Source organism: Blennius ocellaris, assembly GCF_963422515.1.
Source record: "Blennius ocellaris genome assembly, chromosome: 14".
Lineage (NCBI taxonomy): Eukaryota > Metazoa > Chordata > Actinopteri > Blenniiformes > Blenniidae > Blennius > Blennius ocellaris.
This window is the reverse complement of record NC_137663.1, coordinates 6,623,141-6,641,209: the sequence shown is the minus strand read 5'-3', so window position 1 is coordinate 6,641,209 and position 18,069 is coordinate 6,623,141. Positions and strand designations below refer to the sequence as shown.

Below are 18,069 nucleotides of genomic sequence, written 5' to 3'. Positions count from 1 at the left end.
GACTGTGTGTACTGAAAGAAACTCACGTGAAACATTTCCATGTTTTATCTTAGACACTAGTTATACAACTGAAAAGCTCTACAGCAGTTTTAAACTCGGTACACAGTGGTTTTACACTGGTATTACAGTAGTTACACACCTTTTTACACTAGTTTCAGACTAGTTTTGAATTACTTTTATGCAGTAGCTAGACAATAGTTGTACAAAGTTTTTCACTACTTACACAGCAGTTTTAAACTTGGCACACAGTGGTTTTACACTACTTCCACAGCAGTTTTAAACTTGGCACACAGTGGTTTTACACTACTTCCACAGCAGTTTTAAAGCAATTCTGCACCATTTATAGTGCAGTTTTATGTTAAATATATTGTACACTGCAGGTTTATGCTCATTACACAGCAGTTTTCAACAATTTATGTTGTAGCTTAACACTTGTTATTCAGCTCTTTTATACTATTCAAACAGCAGTTTTACACACTTCATGCAGATTCTAGTCATACATTACATTTACATTAGAAATACAGCAATTTTAAAGTTTGGTTTTATGCTTGTAATACAGTAGTTGCACACTATATGGCATTTTTACACCTTTAAAGCAGTTTTATTCTAGTTACACAGTAATCTTATAATAGTTTTACACACGATGCAGTTCGATACGGTTATACAGACATTTTAACACTAGTTATGGTGCACATTTGAATTAGTTTAAAAGCAGTTTGGCACAATTAATTTAGTAGTTTTACACTCATAGAGCGGTTTCATACTCCTTATATTTTTGTGCTGTAGTTGTACATTAGTTATACAGCAAGTTTGAATTGGTTTCAAAGTATTGCACAGTATATTCCATAGTTTTACACTCGTTTTTCAAGAGGTGTTTTCCACTTGCACTTCTTCACGGATTGACATTAGTTGTGCAGCAGTTTGACATATTTCAAACAGCAGATCAACATGAGCTGAACGGGAGTTATACACTTGTTATACAGTAAGTTTAGGCGTTTATAACAACGTCACTTAAAAACACCAATGTGGAAAGGACATGAACATATTAGTTAAATGCACTGTAGGTAGAAAAAGAGGGCGATGAGGGGAGTGACTAAATAAAAAGAATGAAGGTCACCAGGGTCATTGGGTAAAACCATATATATACTCAGAGGGAGGAGCCAATGCCAAATACACTAAGACCACCACTAGAGGGACGATGGAAAAGTCAGTTCAACAAAAAAAAAAAGAAGAAGAAAATCAGAAGAAGCAAAATGCCTAAGTGTGCCCCCCCCCCCCCCCCCCCCCCCACGCTTCACGTTGCCAAGTTATATGCTTGCAGATTTTATAGACAACCCAACATACAAATGTCGCTCCGTGGTGTGACCAAGTGGAGGAGAAGATGATCAATCACGGCGCGGGGGGGGGTGAAGCACAGCCATGCAAACTGGGGCCATGCAAAGCAGAGCTGCAAAGTAAAGCAGGACAAAAGCAGCAAAGCAAAGAAAACAACAGCAAGTCTGGAAGCACGAACGTCTACCTCAAGCCCCAGGCGGGGTGGAGTGGGGTGGGTGGGGGAGGAGGGGGGGCATCCAGGATAGAAGCTCAGTGTCGGTCTCCCAGCAGTCGAAACCTACAGCAGCTTTGTGGGAAAATGACCCGAACCTGTAAGCTTGACTAAACAGAAAAGTCTTCAGTCTGACCTCAGAAGGAGAGACGACGGAGCGTGGTTGTTAAAAGCTTTAAAGAAGGATTTGAAATTCTATCCGAGACTTAACAGGAAGCCAATAAAGAGGTGCTAATATTGGAGTGGTCTGCTTTCTCCCCCGTTGGTTCCTGTCCGTCCGCTCGCTGCAGCGTTTTGAATCAACCCAAGACTTTTTAAGGAGACATTCACACACAATGTAACACAATTATAATAGTCCACTCTGGAAGTGACCAATGCCTGAAGTGGTTTCTCGCTGTCAGTCTCAGTCAACATGTCTTTGATTTGAGAGACATCACTGGTGAAACAAAGCAGCCTAGCTCGTTTAAAGCTCGTGTAAACTGTGTGAACATTGGCTGTATAGCTTGTATAAAAATTGTGAAAATCTACTGGATCAGGAGTTCAAAACTGCTGCATAAATAGTAGAGCTATGCTGTGTAACTAGTGTAAAACTACTGTAATCATTGTGCAGGTGCTTTATAAAGGGTCTAAGATGGCTCTGAAATCTTTAAAAACTCATTTAAATCTGCATTAAACCTGAAAGAAACCAGACATTGGAGAATTAAGAAAATATACTTAATAAAATAAAACAACCCCGGGTTAGTCTTTAACATTATCAACAGCAGATTGACATTATAACAGTTTTAAGGTGGTTTTGAAGGTCTTACACAATGTTTGCAGTATTTATACTCCAGCAAACAATCCTGATAGTTTTCTCTTAATAAAACAGTAGTTGTACACTGGTTATATATATTGGTTCCCCATTAGTTATACAGCAGACCTGCACTCGTTATACAGAAGTGCCACATTGTTTTCTGTTTCTTCCAAGCCTCGACCTGAGTTGAAAGGCTGGTTTCCTCTCCAGTAAAAGTCATTTCAGACTTTCTCACATGTCAAAGCCACAAATGAGTGAAACCCAGGCAGAGACATGATGACCCTGTGGAGACTTCCAGCAAATCTGAATAGAATAGAATAGAATAAAATTCTTTTAATGGCAACGATTCTCCTGCAGAGGTGGCCCAGCAGCTCCAGATCAGAAGATTGTAGGTTCAAATCCCACATTGGACAGGTGAAGCTGTGGCTTGTGGGTCCCTGAGCATGACCTCTGACCCCGATAAGCTCCATGGAGTGCCTTTCATGTGGCTTCCCACCACCTCCTGCAGGAATAGGATGTGTAACCGTGGTTAACGAAGAATGACTCTCTCAGTTACACAGCATCCGTTTGTGTAAAACTGTCCTGGTGATTTGTGTTGTGCAGGCTGCCTCTTGAAATAGCACCAACGCTTGTCTCTCACTTATTTTCTCAGATTTCCGTCGGGAAGCTGGTGCTAGACCAGTTTCATGTCGGTCCCAGTGAGTTCCGGGGCCGGTGAGCAGCCTCCTGGAGAACCTGTCAGTCCCACTGACTCACTGCTCAGTGAATCATCCTCAGTCCGTTTAACATTTAAAGCTTCGTGTTGTCCGGCTGTCGGAACTCCGCGTTGCGCAACGTGACCCACACACACACACACACACACACACACACACACGCGCGCGCGCGCAAACACACGTACGTACATACATACATGCATGCATACATACTTACGCGCGCACGCACGCCGGCGCGCGTCGAGAGGGTGCGTGAGCCTTTGCGGAAGCCCGAGGATCCGAGGCGGCGCTAAATGAAATTAGCATACGAACTGCTTCTCGGAGCTGCGCGGCGGATGGACGCCTGAAACACCCGCACGAATACGCGCTCTCTCTCCCCCCAGCCACAGACTGCCCGAGGCCGGCCTCATTTTGTCGGGATCCTTCTGCCGTCCGCCTGCCGAGGAGATGGGGGACAAGGCGGGCACCAGGTAGGACGCAGCCGCGGCGGCGGCTAACGGCTAGTTAGCATCGCCTCTCACGCACTTCGCTAACGTTTAGCGGCGGAGGGCAGCGCTGCCCTCCGCCGCCTTCAGGCCCGCGTGCAGCGGAGAATTACATTACATACGCCGACAAAACCCGACCGGGAGGGACCCCCGAGCGGTCCCCCCCAGGTCCCCGCTGCAGGCGGCGAGCTCGTTCCCCGGAGGCGAAGCGAGCGGAGCAGGGTGGGGTTAGCTCTCCGCGGTCCAGCCCCGGCGGCAGGACGCTGCTCCAGCCTCCGCTCGCAAACCTCCATTTCTGCCTCATTTGAAGCGAGAAAACACCGCAGAGCCGACGCGGCGACAGCCCCGGACGTGTTGGTCCGCTTCGCCCGGAACACTTCACCCTGCGTTCAGGTGAACACCGGGGCTGTTCGGTGCAGCGGACCGGAGTTCCCACGGTGCTTTTCCAGCCCGACGCGGCCGGACTGCGAGCGTCAGTGGGCGGCGTGGATCCGCGCTGATCTCCGCTCCGAACTCTGGATTTCTCCGGTGGTTTTTAGCGGTGGAGGTGGAGGGGCAGTACATCACACGCAGCCGTGTTTATTTGCTCAGGACACCGGAGGAAAACGTCAAACCGGAGGGTTTTTCTCACGGAGTTTTGTGTGTGTGTGTGTGTGTGTGTGTGTGTGTGTGTGTGTGTGTGTGTGTGTGTGTGTGTGTGTGTGTGTGTGTGTGTGTGTGTGTGTGTGTGTGTGTGTGTGTGTGTGTGTTCGCCCGCCCGGTGGATCAGGGCTCTTCCCCGGTGCTGATGAGATGTTAACGTGCTTTAACCGGTCCGATCAAACCTGACGGAGGAGCAGGTAAACAAACGGCAGAGGCCTTAAACGCATCACGGTGCAGAGTCGGCCCGGTGGTGTGTTTACTGGCCCGATCTGTGAGCAAGAGGCCTTTTGTCCCCATCACAGCTCATTTTAAAAACACATCACCAAATCACCTATTTATTTATTAGCGATTATTTTCTGTATAAGTAGACCCGTCGTTTTGTTTTGTAGATGATAAACAAAAGGTAACTCTGTTGCCTTGATAATCTGAAATTGCCTGATTAACAATAACGTGTTACCAAAAGTTTCCTAAAGTCCCCGATAATAGTAAAACATCTGTAAAACAACCTTGATTTTGTGATCATAAAGGGCTAAAGGGAGCCAATTAACATTTAACTAATTTAATTTAGATTGGTCTAATTGACTATTGTATTAGTTTGATTGCTAACGAGTTTCAAAAGAGAGGAACTCACTTTCCTTAAGTTATTCTGCTTGTAACACCTGTCATTTAATGTGGTGTTCCGCAGGGATCTGTATTGGATCAACTGTCATTCTTATTTGTATTGGTGAATCGGTGATCGGTGAATTCTTAAATCATTCTGCCTTCAAGAAGCCAGAAAATGTTTCAAAAGGAAAAGAAAATTCAAGTCTGACGATGACTTTTGTTTTGACCCTCAGTCATAAAAACGCAAAAAAATCTTCACTTATCATGAGTTAGGATTTCACTCTCAAAGTGGTGTATTGATTCATTATTTAGTTGTTGGTTACATTTCTAGGTTAATCGATTGTGAGGTCTAAGAAATGGCGGTGAATAGTTCAAATGTTAATTTGTACAAAATGAAGTGGAAAAACAAAGAGCCTCACTTTTTCAGGCTGAATCGGACAGTTGGTTACTGTTGTCGTCATTAATCGATGAGTTGTTTGTGTTGCAGTGAGGGCAAACACAAAAGCCTTTTTATATTTGACAAATGAAACGGTCATTTTAGGGACACGAACACAGGAGCAGAGAGGATTTAAACCATGTGAGCCTATTAAAGAACGAACTGAGAGGCTGAAAGTAAAGAAAATGATGGCAAACGTCAACCAACCATTTGTTAAATAAACCGTTTTGTTGGTCTATAAATCAGAAATGTAAATATATCCGAGTTAGAAATCAAACTGCGCCGTCCCTGAGCATTGCATTTTAAACTCTGATCACAAACCGTGACACTGAACTTCCTGCCTTTTATCGTTCCCTTCTCGAATACAAACAGAAGTGATCCTGAGAGAGGAACTGATGATCTGTCCGACTGCATCACAAACGACACGAGCGTTGCATGAGCTGCGACGATGCAGCCCGACGTTTCCCCCGTCGACACAAGTTCTGCTCTCTGAATTGAATTGTGATTCTACGTGTTGAGAAATCCTTGGAAAAAGCTCCTGTGGGGACGAAAGCCTCTCGCCTTCCCAATGGAGAGTTAAATCAGGCTTTTATGCTGACATGTTTTTTTTTTTTACTGCGCAGGACACAAACACTTAAATGTAATGATTGTCATTCATCATCAGGTTTAGTTCCCCTCTGATGCATCCGTTTTCAGTCTGCTGCTTCTGGTAATGGATGCTTCATTATTCTAACTCGGCACACAGTGAAAAGTCAAATACAGCCGTAATAAAATTAAATGAACTCGGCGCCGATGCAAACTCCTCTGATGGTGAGCGTCGGGTTTTATTTTCAATTTCGCTGTCAGTTGTAGCTTCGTTTTTTTTTGTTTATCAGGCCTTTGCTATGGTCTCTGGCCGAGGCGTCAAAACCCCGGGAGAAGCTGAGGGTGTTTCAATTCAGTATGAGCCAGTCTACAACCAAACTTATTTCCCCTTCAGTTTCAGTCTTGTTTGAGAAAGAGGACCGGTCCAGGGGAGTTTAAAAAGTGGAACTGGAAGTGGTCTTGGGTCAAATCTTGCGCTTCTTAAAGTTGGTGTTTGTTAAAGTGCTGTCTCACACATTCGTTCTCGTCACAGAGTGCTCTCCACACTGTACTTTGCTGTTGGATCAGCTTTGAAGTGGTTGCTGGACTGGTATTTTGCTGGTTGTTGAAAACATGTCCAAACTTCAATAGCAGGCTAAAGTTATTTTTCTCTGCTCTGTAAGGCCTTGGTTTCAGCTGCTGGTGGCCTGGGGGGGGGGGGGGGGGGGGGGGGGGTTCCGGTGGTTTAGTGGTTTTGGCGTTGCAGTGCGTTGTTATGGAGGTTCAAGTGCAGATTTAGAGCGCTCTGGTTGTCAAGGAAACAAGATCAGCTCCAGTCTGTGTGTGTTTGGGTTGTCGGAGCGTGTCTCTTTAAATCCTGTCTGGTTTCTGAATCAAGCCCCACCCACTTCTGTCTCCACTTCCTGTGAGGAAACGGGAGGGAAACCAGCAGGGAGTGTTGACATCACGCTGAACAAACAGGCTGTCGAGGCACTCAAACACACCAAAACAATCTTCTTCTTCTTCTTCTTTGGTGCCTTCGAAGGCTGTCGGCCTGTTTCCCGCAGGAAGTGACGTTGTGATGTCACAGAACACGGCGGCTGCCTCAGAGCCGGGTTTACAAAGACTGTCAAGTCCAGTGTGAACCAATTGGTACATGTTGGGTTGCTTATGGCAATGTGGTATTATGATTACATTTTCACATTTTTGTTTGACTTCTGTGTTGTTTGTTTACCACAAGAATGAGTTATTGGAAATTCTTCCTTTGTTGTACTATTGTTTTTCTTCTGGCATTTGAGTACACACTCAGAAACCAGTTAAAATCTACCACAGTTTATTTTTAATTGTTTAAACATTGTGGCTAAAATAAATCTCGCGTATCAACATCCATTTGAACCCTCTAATTACGACCTTCAACAACCACGTCAGATTTTAAAAGCTGCTGAAGTTCGGGGCTCTTTGCTCTGCAGTACTCTGGAGGTTAGCGTTTAGCATCCCCGCATCGTGTTTTCAGATTCCTCCGTGACCTCTTCTGAAAACTTTAACGCTTCAAACAGCTTAAGTGGCCGCAGATGTTTGAGCTCATTGAGGTTGAAGAGCGACATTGTCGTCTCGACCGGATCACAGCGTCTCGGGGTAAACGATGTCACGTGAGCTTGACCGTGACTCGGTCAATATCCAAAGCGCTGAGTAAATGTCAAGGTACTCAAGTATTGCTGCTAGGATGACTGCTGCTGCTCGTCAGCTCCCACTAGTGGCAGTCGGCTGTATGATCGTTTTCTGTTTCCACCCTTTGTGGGGGGGGGGTTTAAGCATGTTTATAGCATTGACGCAACATCCTGTGTTGACGTTTGTTAGCGCGTTAGCCTGAACTGCTGTTTGTCGGTGACACCGACTCTGGGTGTTGATACGGTTGTTTCCGTCATTAGCTGGCGTTAAACGTGCGTCGTTGCAGCTGCCCGCCCTGTCCCGGCACGACCCGACGTCGTGCGCCATCTCAAGGGGGTGGGGCTACCTTCATTCTGGAAAATTGTGGAAGCTCTAATTCATGTTGTGCCACGGGCTGTTTTTCTACTGCGGGTTTATTCCCAAGACGACGTCCAGAGCAGGTAGAAGAAACACTTTTGTTTCCATCGGGAGTTTAAAAAAAAAAAAAAAAAAAAAAAAAGGGCCACCAGGAGGAGAATGTGATGGTTGTGATGACGACGACTCCGGAGTGAAGGAACACGGGAACAACAGAACCCAAGCACATGGCTTTGATCTCTTTGTAATGAATCCTGAGTTTTGTATCCATTGACTTAATTCTCAGCTACCCTTTCTGACGCAGTGAGAGCTCAAAATATTATTTATTTTAACTTTGTTGTCACAGTGGATGGATGAAAGGCACCGACTTTGAAATAAGTCAAAATGCACTAATAAACAACACTTAAAAAGTTTTAATGAAATCTCCAGTGAGTCGACTGGATAGGAAACAAAGTACAGTGCACATTATTCTAAGTACTTGGATCTTTTTTGGGGGTGTTTTTTTTTCTTTTCCTCTTTTCACTTTTATGTTTGATTTAAAACTGTTTATATTTCTAAAGTCGTCTACACTGTTAGCGGATCCACAGAAACCCTCTCAACTCCAGGACCGTATTCAAGTGGACATGAATGCGGCTGGTGAACGCGAGTGTCTTTGAAAGAAAATTTAAAGTCAGAGGAAATCATGTCAAGGTGTGCTTAACGAGTAGGAAGCACAGACCTGAGCCTGCGCTTGTCATGAAGTTTGAGATGATTCTTCAATCCGAGAGCCATCCGAAGTATCGCAAATGTGGGAATGGTTCACTTCTCCCAGTTTCCCTGAATGCCTCTCGGCTGCTCCGGCTCATAAACCTCACCTGCTGACAAAGTTGCTCATTAAAGCTGTTAAAACTCACGTTTTAACCACACGACTTGTCTACTTTTAATTTGACCTTTGCTTGTTTTAAAATCCATTTGAAATATATACTGGGAAGTTTAACGGGGTACATTTCAGTAGAATCCATAGTAAAGTACACGTTTTAGTGACGTAAACCTGAGGTTGTTGCCTCCTGACAGAGAAAAGCTCCAACAGTTGTAAACAAGAGTTTAATTAGTCAAACTCATGTGCAAACAGTAGCCTGCCTCACTACGTTAGCCGCTGACGAACGCATCGCTCAGAGCAGGAACTTCAAACGCGTGTAAAATGTAAATATCACTTTAGTAGCACGAGTTATAAAGTGCCTATGATGTGTGTATGGCCGAGCCGTCAGGACGTGTTTGAACATGAACTGCAAACACTTAAGCCACTTTTTGAAACTGAGCTGATTCTGGACTAAAAGTTCAAATCACAAATATGTTACCTGGCTCACTCAGTTTCTGACGCGCTGCTGACACTTTTATCTGTTCCAGCACACTTTAGTCTGCGCTAATCCCTGGATGCTCTCCGTAGTCCTGCACACACACCGGTGTTAAACACACACACAGCACCAACACGCTCTACTACGTCAAACACCGGTTGGTTCTGTAGACCGCCATTTTATAGATTGCTCATTGAGGAGCATCTGATTGAAGAGGTCAGAAAGACCAGCTAACTAAAATGCCCCCCAAAATAATAAAATACCTCAGATTTTTGCAGAAAAAAAACTACATTTCTAAAAGAGTTCTGTAGGCCGAAACAAATAGACTTTTAATAGCTAAAACAGCTGAAAGAAATATATCAAAAGTAGCAAAAAATTGCTCAAATAGCGGTACAATTAAGTCAGTTAAAGAAAAGAAGAATAAAATACACAGAAAATTTCTAGCACAGCTAAAACAACCAAATGAAAAGAAAAAAAACCACTAAATTAATTGTCACGTAACATCAGACGTGTTCTTATTTTGAAGGTTAAAAAATTGCAGCTCCAACCTATCTTAACTAAAAATCGTTCAGGAAGTCTCCGCCCCCTGACGGCGGTGGTGAAGTGGTTGGTAGCAGAAACACCTCATGTACCGCGGAAGGACAGACGCTGGCTTGATCTTGGCTTTCAGTACCAATACAGACCGGAAGCGGCGGCGGCGGGGGCGCCACGATTCTGAGGGGTCCGGGGAAGTTCGCGCGGGAATAAGGGCGGCCAGACGTTGGTGGCGGCGTGGCCTTTCTGATCCTCGGGACGTCGGCATTTCACATCATTGTGCAGCAGAATCCGCCAGGCGTTTGGATTGTTCATCTTACTAATGGGGGGGGGGGGACGTGGGCTGGGATTAGATTGTGTCGATGCGGTGGTAATCCTGCTCCACTGCGGCGCTTGGGAAGGTAAAACGATGAGCGCCGAAGCGTTAAGGAACATAAAATCTGCGGGTGAATTTGAAGTCCCCTCAGCGTCACGACGGCAGGTTTATTCCGGCTACCTGTCGGGGGGGGGGGGCTGAAGCCCCCGCCTCCCGCCCCCGGGCTCGGACGTCCCGCAACACCACCGGTGACGATTTGCGCCAAGTCAGCGCCGGAAGCGCTTCCCCTGCTGTGTTTACTGGCACGGAGCAGGAAGCTGAGACACTTCCTCACATGATGGTGCCAGAGGGTTTGTCTCCCAGCTTGAAGGAAAACTTATCTCTCTTCTCTCTCCCTCTCACAGAGTTTTCAAGAAGTCCAGCCCCAACTGTAAGGTGAGTTTATTCACGGCACACCGGACGGAAACGAACCCTCCCAAGTGAGGCCCAAAAGCCCCCGGCGAGGTTTCGGTGACATTAAGACACCTGGCGTGGTAGAAGATCCTAAAACCAGGTGTGAGGTTAAGACCACGTCACAGAAACACTGATCGGATGGAGGCCGTTAAAAAAGCCGTCGTCTGCAAAGGAACCGGCGGTGTGGGGGTCATGGCTAGGGTTCTAAAGTTAGACGGCAGCTTCAGACCCTCCACGCTGGTTGGTTTTATTTAAAAAGTGAAGCTAATTTGGATTGGTGAGTCAAGAGAGCCACATGTTTCACACACACCTGAAATACCTTTGGTTTCAGACGAGTTTGACCAATCAAAAAACGTTTGCCATGAATAACAAACTTGAGGAGACGTTTAATATCTTTTCTGAGCTTTAATCCCATTTTTTTTGCAATGTTTGTAATTGGTCGCTTCGTTCAGGGTTTCCATGACAACCGACAGGGAGCCCGGCGAGCCCGCACTCTCGATTGGTAGAATAAACTAATGGAAGGCTCTGATTGGCTCACGCAGGTGACGGTGTACCTGGGAAAGAGAGACTTTGTGGATCACCTGGACCACGTGGACCCCGTCGGTGAGGACACGCACGCACACACACACACACACACACACACACACACACACACACACACACACGATATGTATACATGTGTACTAAAGAAAGCGAGCCGATGAAACGGGGAACAAGTGGACTGAGCCGGTGTTTGTTTTCTTGTTCATCAGATGGCGTCATCCTCGTCGACCCCGAGTACCTGAAGGACAGGAAAGGTGGGTGTGCTCCACTCTGACGGCCGGTCTGCTCATGGGCTCTGGTCAGGATTACTCCCATTAACACAATCTGAACCACCAACAGAAGGCATGGCTCCACTTTAACTTCATCCAAGGTTCAGTCGCTCCACAAGAATACAAAGCGTCATGTTGACGCCTACATGATGTACTCAGTATGTAGACGTACTGATGTACTCAGTATGTAGACGTACTGATGTACTCGGTATGTAGACCTACGTGATGTACTCAGTATGTAGACCTACATGATGTACTCGGTATGTAAACCTACATGATGTACTCAGTATGTAGACCTACATGATGTACTCGGTATGTAGACCTATGTGATGTACTCGGTATGTAGACCTACGTGATGTACTCGGTATGTAGACCTATGTGATGTACTCGGTATGTAGACCTACATGATGTACTCGGTATGTAGACCTATGTGATGTACTCGGTATGTAGACCTACATGATGTACTCGGTATGTAGACCTACATGATGTACTCGGTATGTAGACCTACGTGATGTACTCCGTATGTAGACCTACGTGATGTACTCCGTATGTAGACCTACATGATGTACTCAGTATGTAGACGTACTGATGTACTCCGTATGTAGACCTACATGATTTACTCGGTATGTAGACCGACATGATTTACTCGGTATGTAGACCTACATGATGTACTCAGTATGTAGACCTACATGATGTACTCCGTATGTAGACCTACATGATGTACTCAGTATTTAGACCTACATGATGTACTCCGTATCTAGACCTACATGATGTACTCAGTATTTAGACCTACATGATGTACTCGGTATGTAGACCAGTTGGTCCTGAAACATGAAGCCTGCAGAGAAAGCGCTGACAGGTGTTAGTACTTCCAACATGGACAAATGAATTTGAACGTTTACTCCGATCAGAAGACACTTGAACTCCTCTTCCTCCCGCAGTCTTCGTCACGCTGACCTGTGCCTTCCGTTATGGCCGCGAGGATCTTGATGTTCTGGGTCTTTCCTTCAGAAAGGATCTCTACATCTCCACCTTCCAGGTGAGTGCTCCGCCCAGCAGCTCAGTACTCCGATTACAACTCCGGTGACATCACAGTTGTGTACGTTTCTGTTTGACTTTGCGTCTCCAGGCTTTTCCTCCAGTGCCCGAGGAGAGAAAATCAAACAGCCGCCTGCAGGAGAGGCTGCTGAAGAAACTGGGCCAGCATGCACATCCTTTTTACTTCACTGTGAGTACCTCCTGCACCTGTTGCTACGCCTGTTGCTACGCCTGTTGCTACGCCTGTTACTACAGCTGTTACTACGTCTGTTACTACGCCTGTTACTACAGCTGTTACTACGCCTGTTACTACGCCTGTTACTATGCCTGTTACTATGCCTGTTACTACGCCTGTTACTACGCCTGTTACTACGCCTGTTACTACGCCTGTTACTATGCCTGTTACTACACCTGTTACTACACCTGTTACTACACCTGTTACTAGGCCTGTTACTAGGCCTGTTACTAGGCCTGTTACTAGGCCTGTTACTACGCCTGTTACTACGCCTGTTACTATAGCTGTTACTACGCCTGTTACTACAGCTGTTACTACAGCTGTTACTACGCCTGTTTCTACAGCTGTTACTACGCCTGTTACTACGCCTGTTACTACGCCTGTTACTACGCCTGTTACTACGCCTGTTTCTACGCCTGTTACTACGCCTGTTTCTACGCCTGTTTCTACGCCTGTTTCTACGCCTGTTGCTACGCCTGTTGCTACGCCTGTTGCTACGCCTGTTGCTACGCCTGTTGCTACAGCTGTAACTACAGCTGTTACTACAGCTGTTACTACACTTGTTGCTACACTTGTTGCTAGTAACAAACAAACGTGCAGAACCAGACTTGACTGTAGATTTCCAGCTGCTCCAGTTGTAGGTTAGAGGACAGAAAGATAGAAAAACGAGACGGAGGCTTCCTCACTGCTCCTCTGAGTTTCACTGTGGAGTTGATGTTTATGTATCAGTGCCAGGAAGTCCTCCTGGAGGAGTGAGCAGTCAGTAGAGAGCGTTCAAGCTCCAGAACACGTTCACAGGTTGTGATTTTCTGCCCCCTGGTGGTCACTGGGTGGCAGCTCGGCTCTGTGGGCCACTGGTCTGACCCGTCCTGTGTTCTTCCTCAGATCCCTCAGAACCTCCCATGTTCAGTCACTCTGCAGCCCGGGCCAGAGGACACCGGGAAGGTAGCACATACACACACACACACACACACACACACACACACACACACTGGTTGATGAGTGTACGAGGGGTGTTTTGATACACTGGCGCTGTGTCTGCAGGCTTGTGGTGTGGACTTTGAGATCAGAGCTTTCTGTGCCAAGTCCATAGAAGAAAAGATTCACAAGAGGTGAGTCCACACACACACACACACACACACACACACACACACACACACACACACACACACACACACACACACACACACACACACACACACACCATCAGAGGTCGGAGCAGCAGGAAGCCGGTTGGTCATGAAGATAGTCCCTCACCGACAATCTATGAGCGTCGGCACATTAAGAGTCACATGTTTCATGAATCAGCACTGAACTTGCCGTCACTCCACTGAGGTCCCTGTCCTGCCCTCTGATTGGCTCCCCTCCGCTCTCCAGGAACTCGGTGCGCCTGGTCATCAGGAAGGTCCAGTACGCTCCGGAGAAACCGGGCCCCCAGCCCATGGTGGAGACCACCCGCAGCTTCCTCATGTCCGACCGGTCCCTGCACCTGGAGGCCTCGCTGGACAAGGAGGTGCGCCACAGCGCCCCCTACCTCTAGGAAGCACCAGGACACAACACGTCCATTCACAGCTCACTCAAATCCCAATCCTTCTGGATGAGCAATGCCAGTGACTCGGCAGGAAACTGCTGACTCCGCAGAAAACATTTGAGTTATAACAAAACCTTCATTTGTAGCAGTCAGACGAAGAACTTTTCAGTAAAATGTAATTAACAACCTTCAGATCAAAAACATTTGTAGCGTCAAATCTAAAAGTGACCAGTTTCTTTGTTTGCAAGTATCAGTTAGACATTGTTGTCACACACGCTGGGCTCGGGAGGATTACTGACTCGTAATAGGATACTGTGACCACATGCAGCTGGCACAGGAAGTGACGTGTCTCCCATGATGCCTTGCAGCTCTACTATCACGGGGAGCCGATCAGCGTCAACGTTCACGTCACAAACAACTCCACCAAGACCGTGAAGCGGGTCAAGATCTCAGGTCTGCTCCTCCTCCTCCTCCTCCTCCTCCTCCTCCTCCTCCCTCACTAACTAACTAACTGCCCCATGTCGTCCCTGCAGTGCGTCAGTATGCAGATATCTGCCTCTTCAGCACTGCGCAGTACAAATGTCCGGTGGCCCAGCTGGAAGCAGAGTAAGTTTCTCCTCCTCTTCATGCTTCCCTCAAAGATGATGATGATTGCAATATGTACTACTTGCACTTGTACATAAATCAGGTTTAAAGTGGCATTAGTAGGCAGGAATCGGTCTGTATTTGTTGGTATTTTGTTGTAAATCAGATTTAATGGGTATAATGTGTCTAAACTGACGAAGAAGAAGAAGGATGATGGTGAATTCAGTGTGAACTGAGCAGCTCTAATGGTCATTGTCTGGTTACAACTGATGGTTAATCATAACATATTAAAGTTGGTAGTAAACAGAGGAACAGTTGCGTGACAGCAGCGTGTGGTTTCCATAGCGACCAGGTGTCGTCCAGCTCCACCTTCTGCAAGGTGTACACTCTGACCCCAACGCTGGACAAGAACCGCGAGAAGAGAGGACTCGCTCTGGACGGCAAGCTGAAGCACGAAGACACCAACCTGGCCTCCTCCACCATGTAAACTCACACACACACACACACACACACACGGTGTGTGACGGTGTGTATCATGTAACGTCTGCTCTGTTCCAGTGTGAAGGACGTCACCAACAAGGAGGTTTTGGGGATTCTGGTTTCCTACAGAGTCAAAGTCAAGCTGGTGGTCTCACGTGGAGGGTATGATGCAGTACTACACAATACTACACACTACTAGCAATAATACACACTACTATGTAATAATACACACTACTAGCAATAATACACACTACTATGTAACACTACACACTACTAGAAATAATACACACTACTATGTAACACTACACACTACTAGCAATAATACACACTACTATGTAATAATACACACTACTAGCAATAATACACACTACTAGCAATAATACACACTACTATGTAATAATACACACTACTAGCAATAATACACACTACTATGTAATAATACACACTACTATGTAATAATACACACTACTAGCAATAATACACACTACTAGCAATAATACACACTACTATGTAACACTACACACTACTAGCAATAATACACACTACTATGTAATAATACACACTACTAGCAATAATACACACTACTAGCAATAATACACACTACTATGTAATAATACACACTACTAGCAATAATACACACTACTAGCAATAATACACACTACTATGTAATAATACACACTACTATGTAATAATACACACTACTATGTAATAATACACACTACTAGCAATAATACACACTACTATGTAATAATACACACTACTATGTAATAATACACACTACTAGCAATAATACACACTACTAGCAATAATACACACTACTATGTAATAATACACACTACTATGTAATAATACACACTACTAGCAATAATACACACTACTAGCAATAATACACACTACTATGTAATAATACACACTACTATGTAATAATACACACTACTAGCAATAATACACACTACTATGTAATAATACACACTACTAGCAATAATACACACTACTATGTAATAATACACACTACTAGCAATAATACACACTACTATGTAATAATACACACTACTACGCAATAATACACACTACCATAATAATGCACAATAATACACACTACTATGTGTTACGACACACTACAATGTAATACTACACACTACTACATAATACTACACACTGCACACCACTACACAATACTACACACCACAACATAATACTACACACTACTACATAATACTGCACAGTATGACACAATAGACACAACATAATAATACTCACTTCTACACACTGTTACACAATACTACACACTACTACAAACACAATACTGCTCACGGTACCCAGTGTAGAACGCTGATCCTCAGCTGATGTTCTGCTGACAGTGTGCATGCGTGCGTGCGCGTGCGTGTGTGTGTGTTCTTCCTGTTTCCTGTTCTGTCAACAAGCTTCCTGTCAGGTTTGTCCTTTGGCTGACGTGTGCCCTGATTGGAGGAAGCCACGTGGGCGGAGCCTCACCGTGTTTGTTCATTGGTTGGTTGGTTTGTGTGTTTCAGAGACGTGTCTGTGGAGCTGCCCTTCATCCTCATGCACCCCAAACCTGTGGAGCCGCCGGCGTCCCGCCCACAGTCTGGTCAGTCCACGCCGCAGGCACCGCCTCGCTTTCAAGCCGTTTCCATGGAAACGCAACATAACTGTGTGTGTGTGTGTGTGTGTGTGTTGCAGCTGTGCCAGAGATGGATCCTCCCATCGACACCAATTTGATAGAGTTCGACACAAAGTGAGTGTTTTCTCACAGGCGGCCTCCAGGTGGCGCCGCGTCGGCACTAATCCCTGCAGACTCTATCCTCTGCAATAAGAGCTCACACAGTCATGTTCATTTCTTTCCTCCTCTTCCTCCTCCTCCTCTTCCACTTCTCAGCAGCATCTCTCAGGACGATGACTTTGTCTTCGAGGATTTCGCTCGTCTGCGGCTGAAAGGTGTCGTGGACGACAAAGACGAGGACTGCTAGGAGCTCCACAACCACTCCCATCTGCTTCGCTCCTCACACACACACACACACACACACACACACACACACACACACACACACACACACCCTCGTACAGGCTTCACGTTACATTCCCCGGTGGGTGGGGTGGGTGGAGGGGGGGTGGGGTGGGTGGATGAGGTCATGCTGTGGGCAGACTGTCCTTGTTTGTTTGTTTGTTCTGAGGGCTGGATGTGGAGTAAAGCCTCAGTCTGCAGTCTCCTGAGCGCCCCCTGCAGGTTTCCTGTCACTCACCGTCGTGTCCACAGTTTGAAGTCTGCGGGTTTTTCCTCTCACTGCTGCTTTTTGTTTTGTTTTTGTTTGTTTTTTTGTTTTTGTTTTGTCACGGCGGCACAGCCGGAGAAACACACACACACACACACACACACACACACACACACACATGCACACACACACACTCTCTCTCTCTCTCTCTCTCTCGATTTCACCAGCATCCACCCGCCTCCTGCTGCCCTCTCCTCTGTCTGAACTCAACAAACAACCAGTAAACACCAAATTGAAAGGAATCAACGAAATTCGATTTCAAAACAGTTTTTTTTTTTTTTTTTTTTTTTATTTACTCTAAATTGTTTCTTCTCACGTTTGTGCAGCGTTTTGATTTCCTACTTTAAAAAAAAAAGCCAAACATCTTCAGTAGTTTAAAACAAAACGAAAACGTTACCAGCTTACAATATGCTCGCTTGTGATTGGCTCAGGGGAAGAGGCCGGGCCAATCACGGGCGGAGGAGGGCGGGGCTTCATTTTTGCACAAGAAAGATTTGTTTTTGTTTTTGTTTTTTTTTAGGCGTTGGAGGCAGAATTTGTGTGTTTGCTGGGTTTTGTTGTTTGAGAGAAAACTGGCTTCACTTTGTTTTGGACGGAGATTTAAAAATCAGCAGCGAGCATCGAGTTTCATGAGGTTTTCCACGGTTTGAAAAAAA

General features: G+C 45.7%; 1 protein-coding gene across 2 annotated transcripts; it reads left to right on the top strand.

Annotated features, from left to right (window-relative positions):
- Positions 1-3,340: 3,340 nt before the first annotated feature.
- LOC308139241 (arrestin red cell) lies at positions 3,341-17,220 on the top strand. 2 transcript variants are annotated; one of them, XM_080508610.1, is made up of 16 exons: positions 3,341-3,522; positions 10,393-10,423; positions 10,984-11,044; positions 11,194-11,238; positions 12,195-12,292; positions 12,383-12,481; positions 13,412-13,471; positions 13,571-13,638; positions 13,904-14,039; positions 14,426-14,510; positions 14,591-14,663; positions 14,988-15,125; positions 15,201-15,284; positions 16,655-16,731; positions 16,824-16,878; positions 17,023-17,220. In XM_080508610.1, the coding sequence occupies exons 1-16, from the start codon at positions 3,500-3,502 to the stop codon at positions 17,108-17,110; spliced, it is 1,221 nt and encodes a 406-aa protein (XP_080364736.1). In that variant the 5' UTR covers positions 3,341-3,499; the 3' UTR covers positions 17,111-17,220. The 2 variants fall into 2 exon arrangements, with proteins under 2 accessions (XP_080364736.1, XP_080364735.1); XM_080508609.1 differs by having other exon boundaries at positions 17,020-17,220.
- The last annotated feature ends 849 nt before the right edge of the window (positions 17,221-18,069 follow it).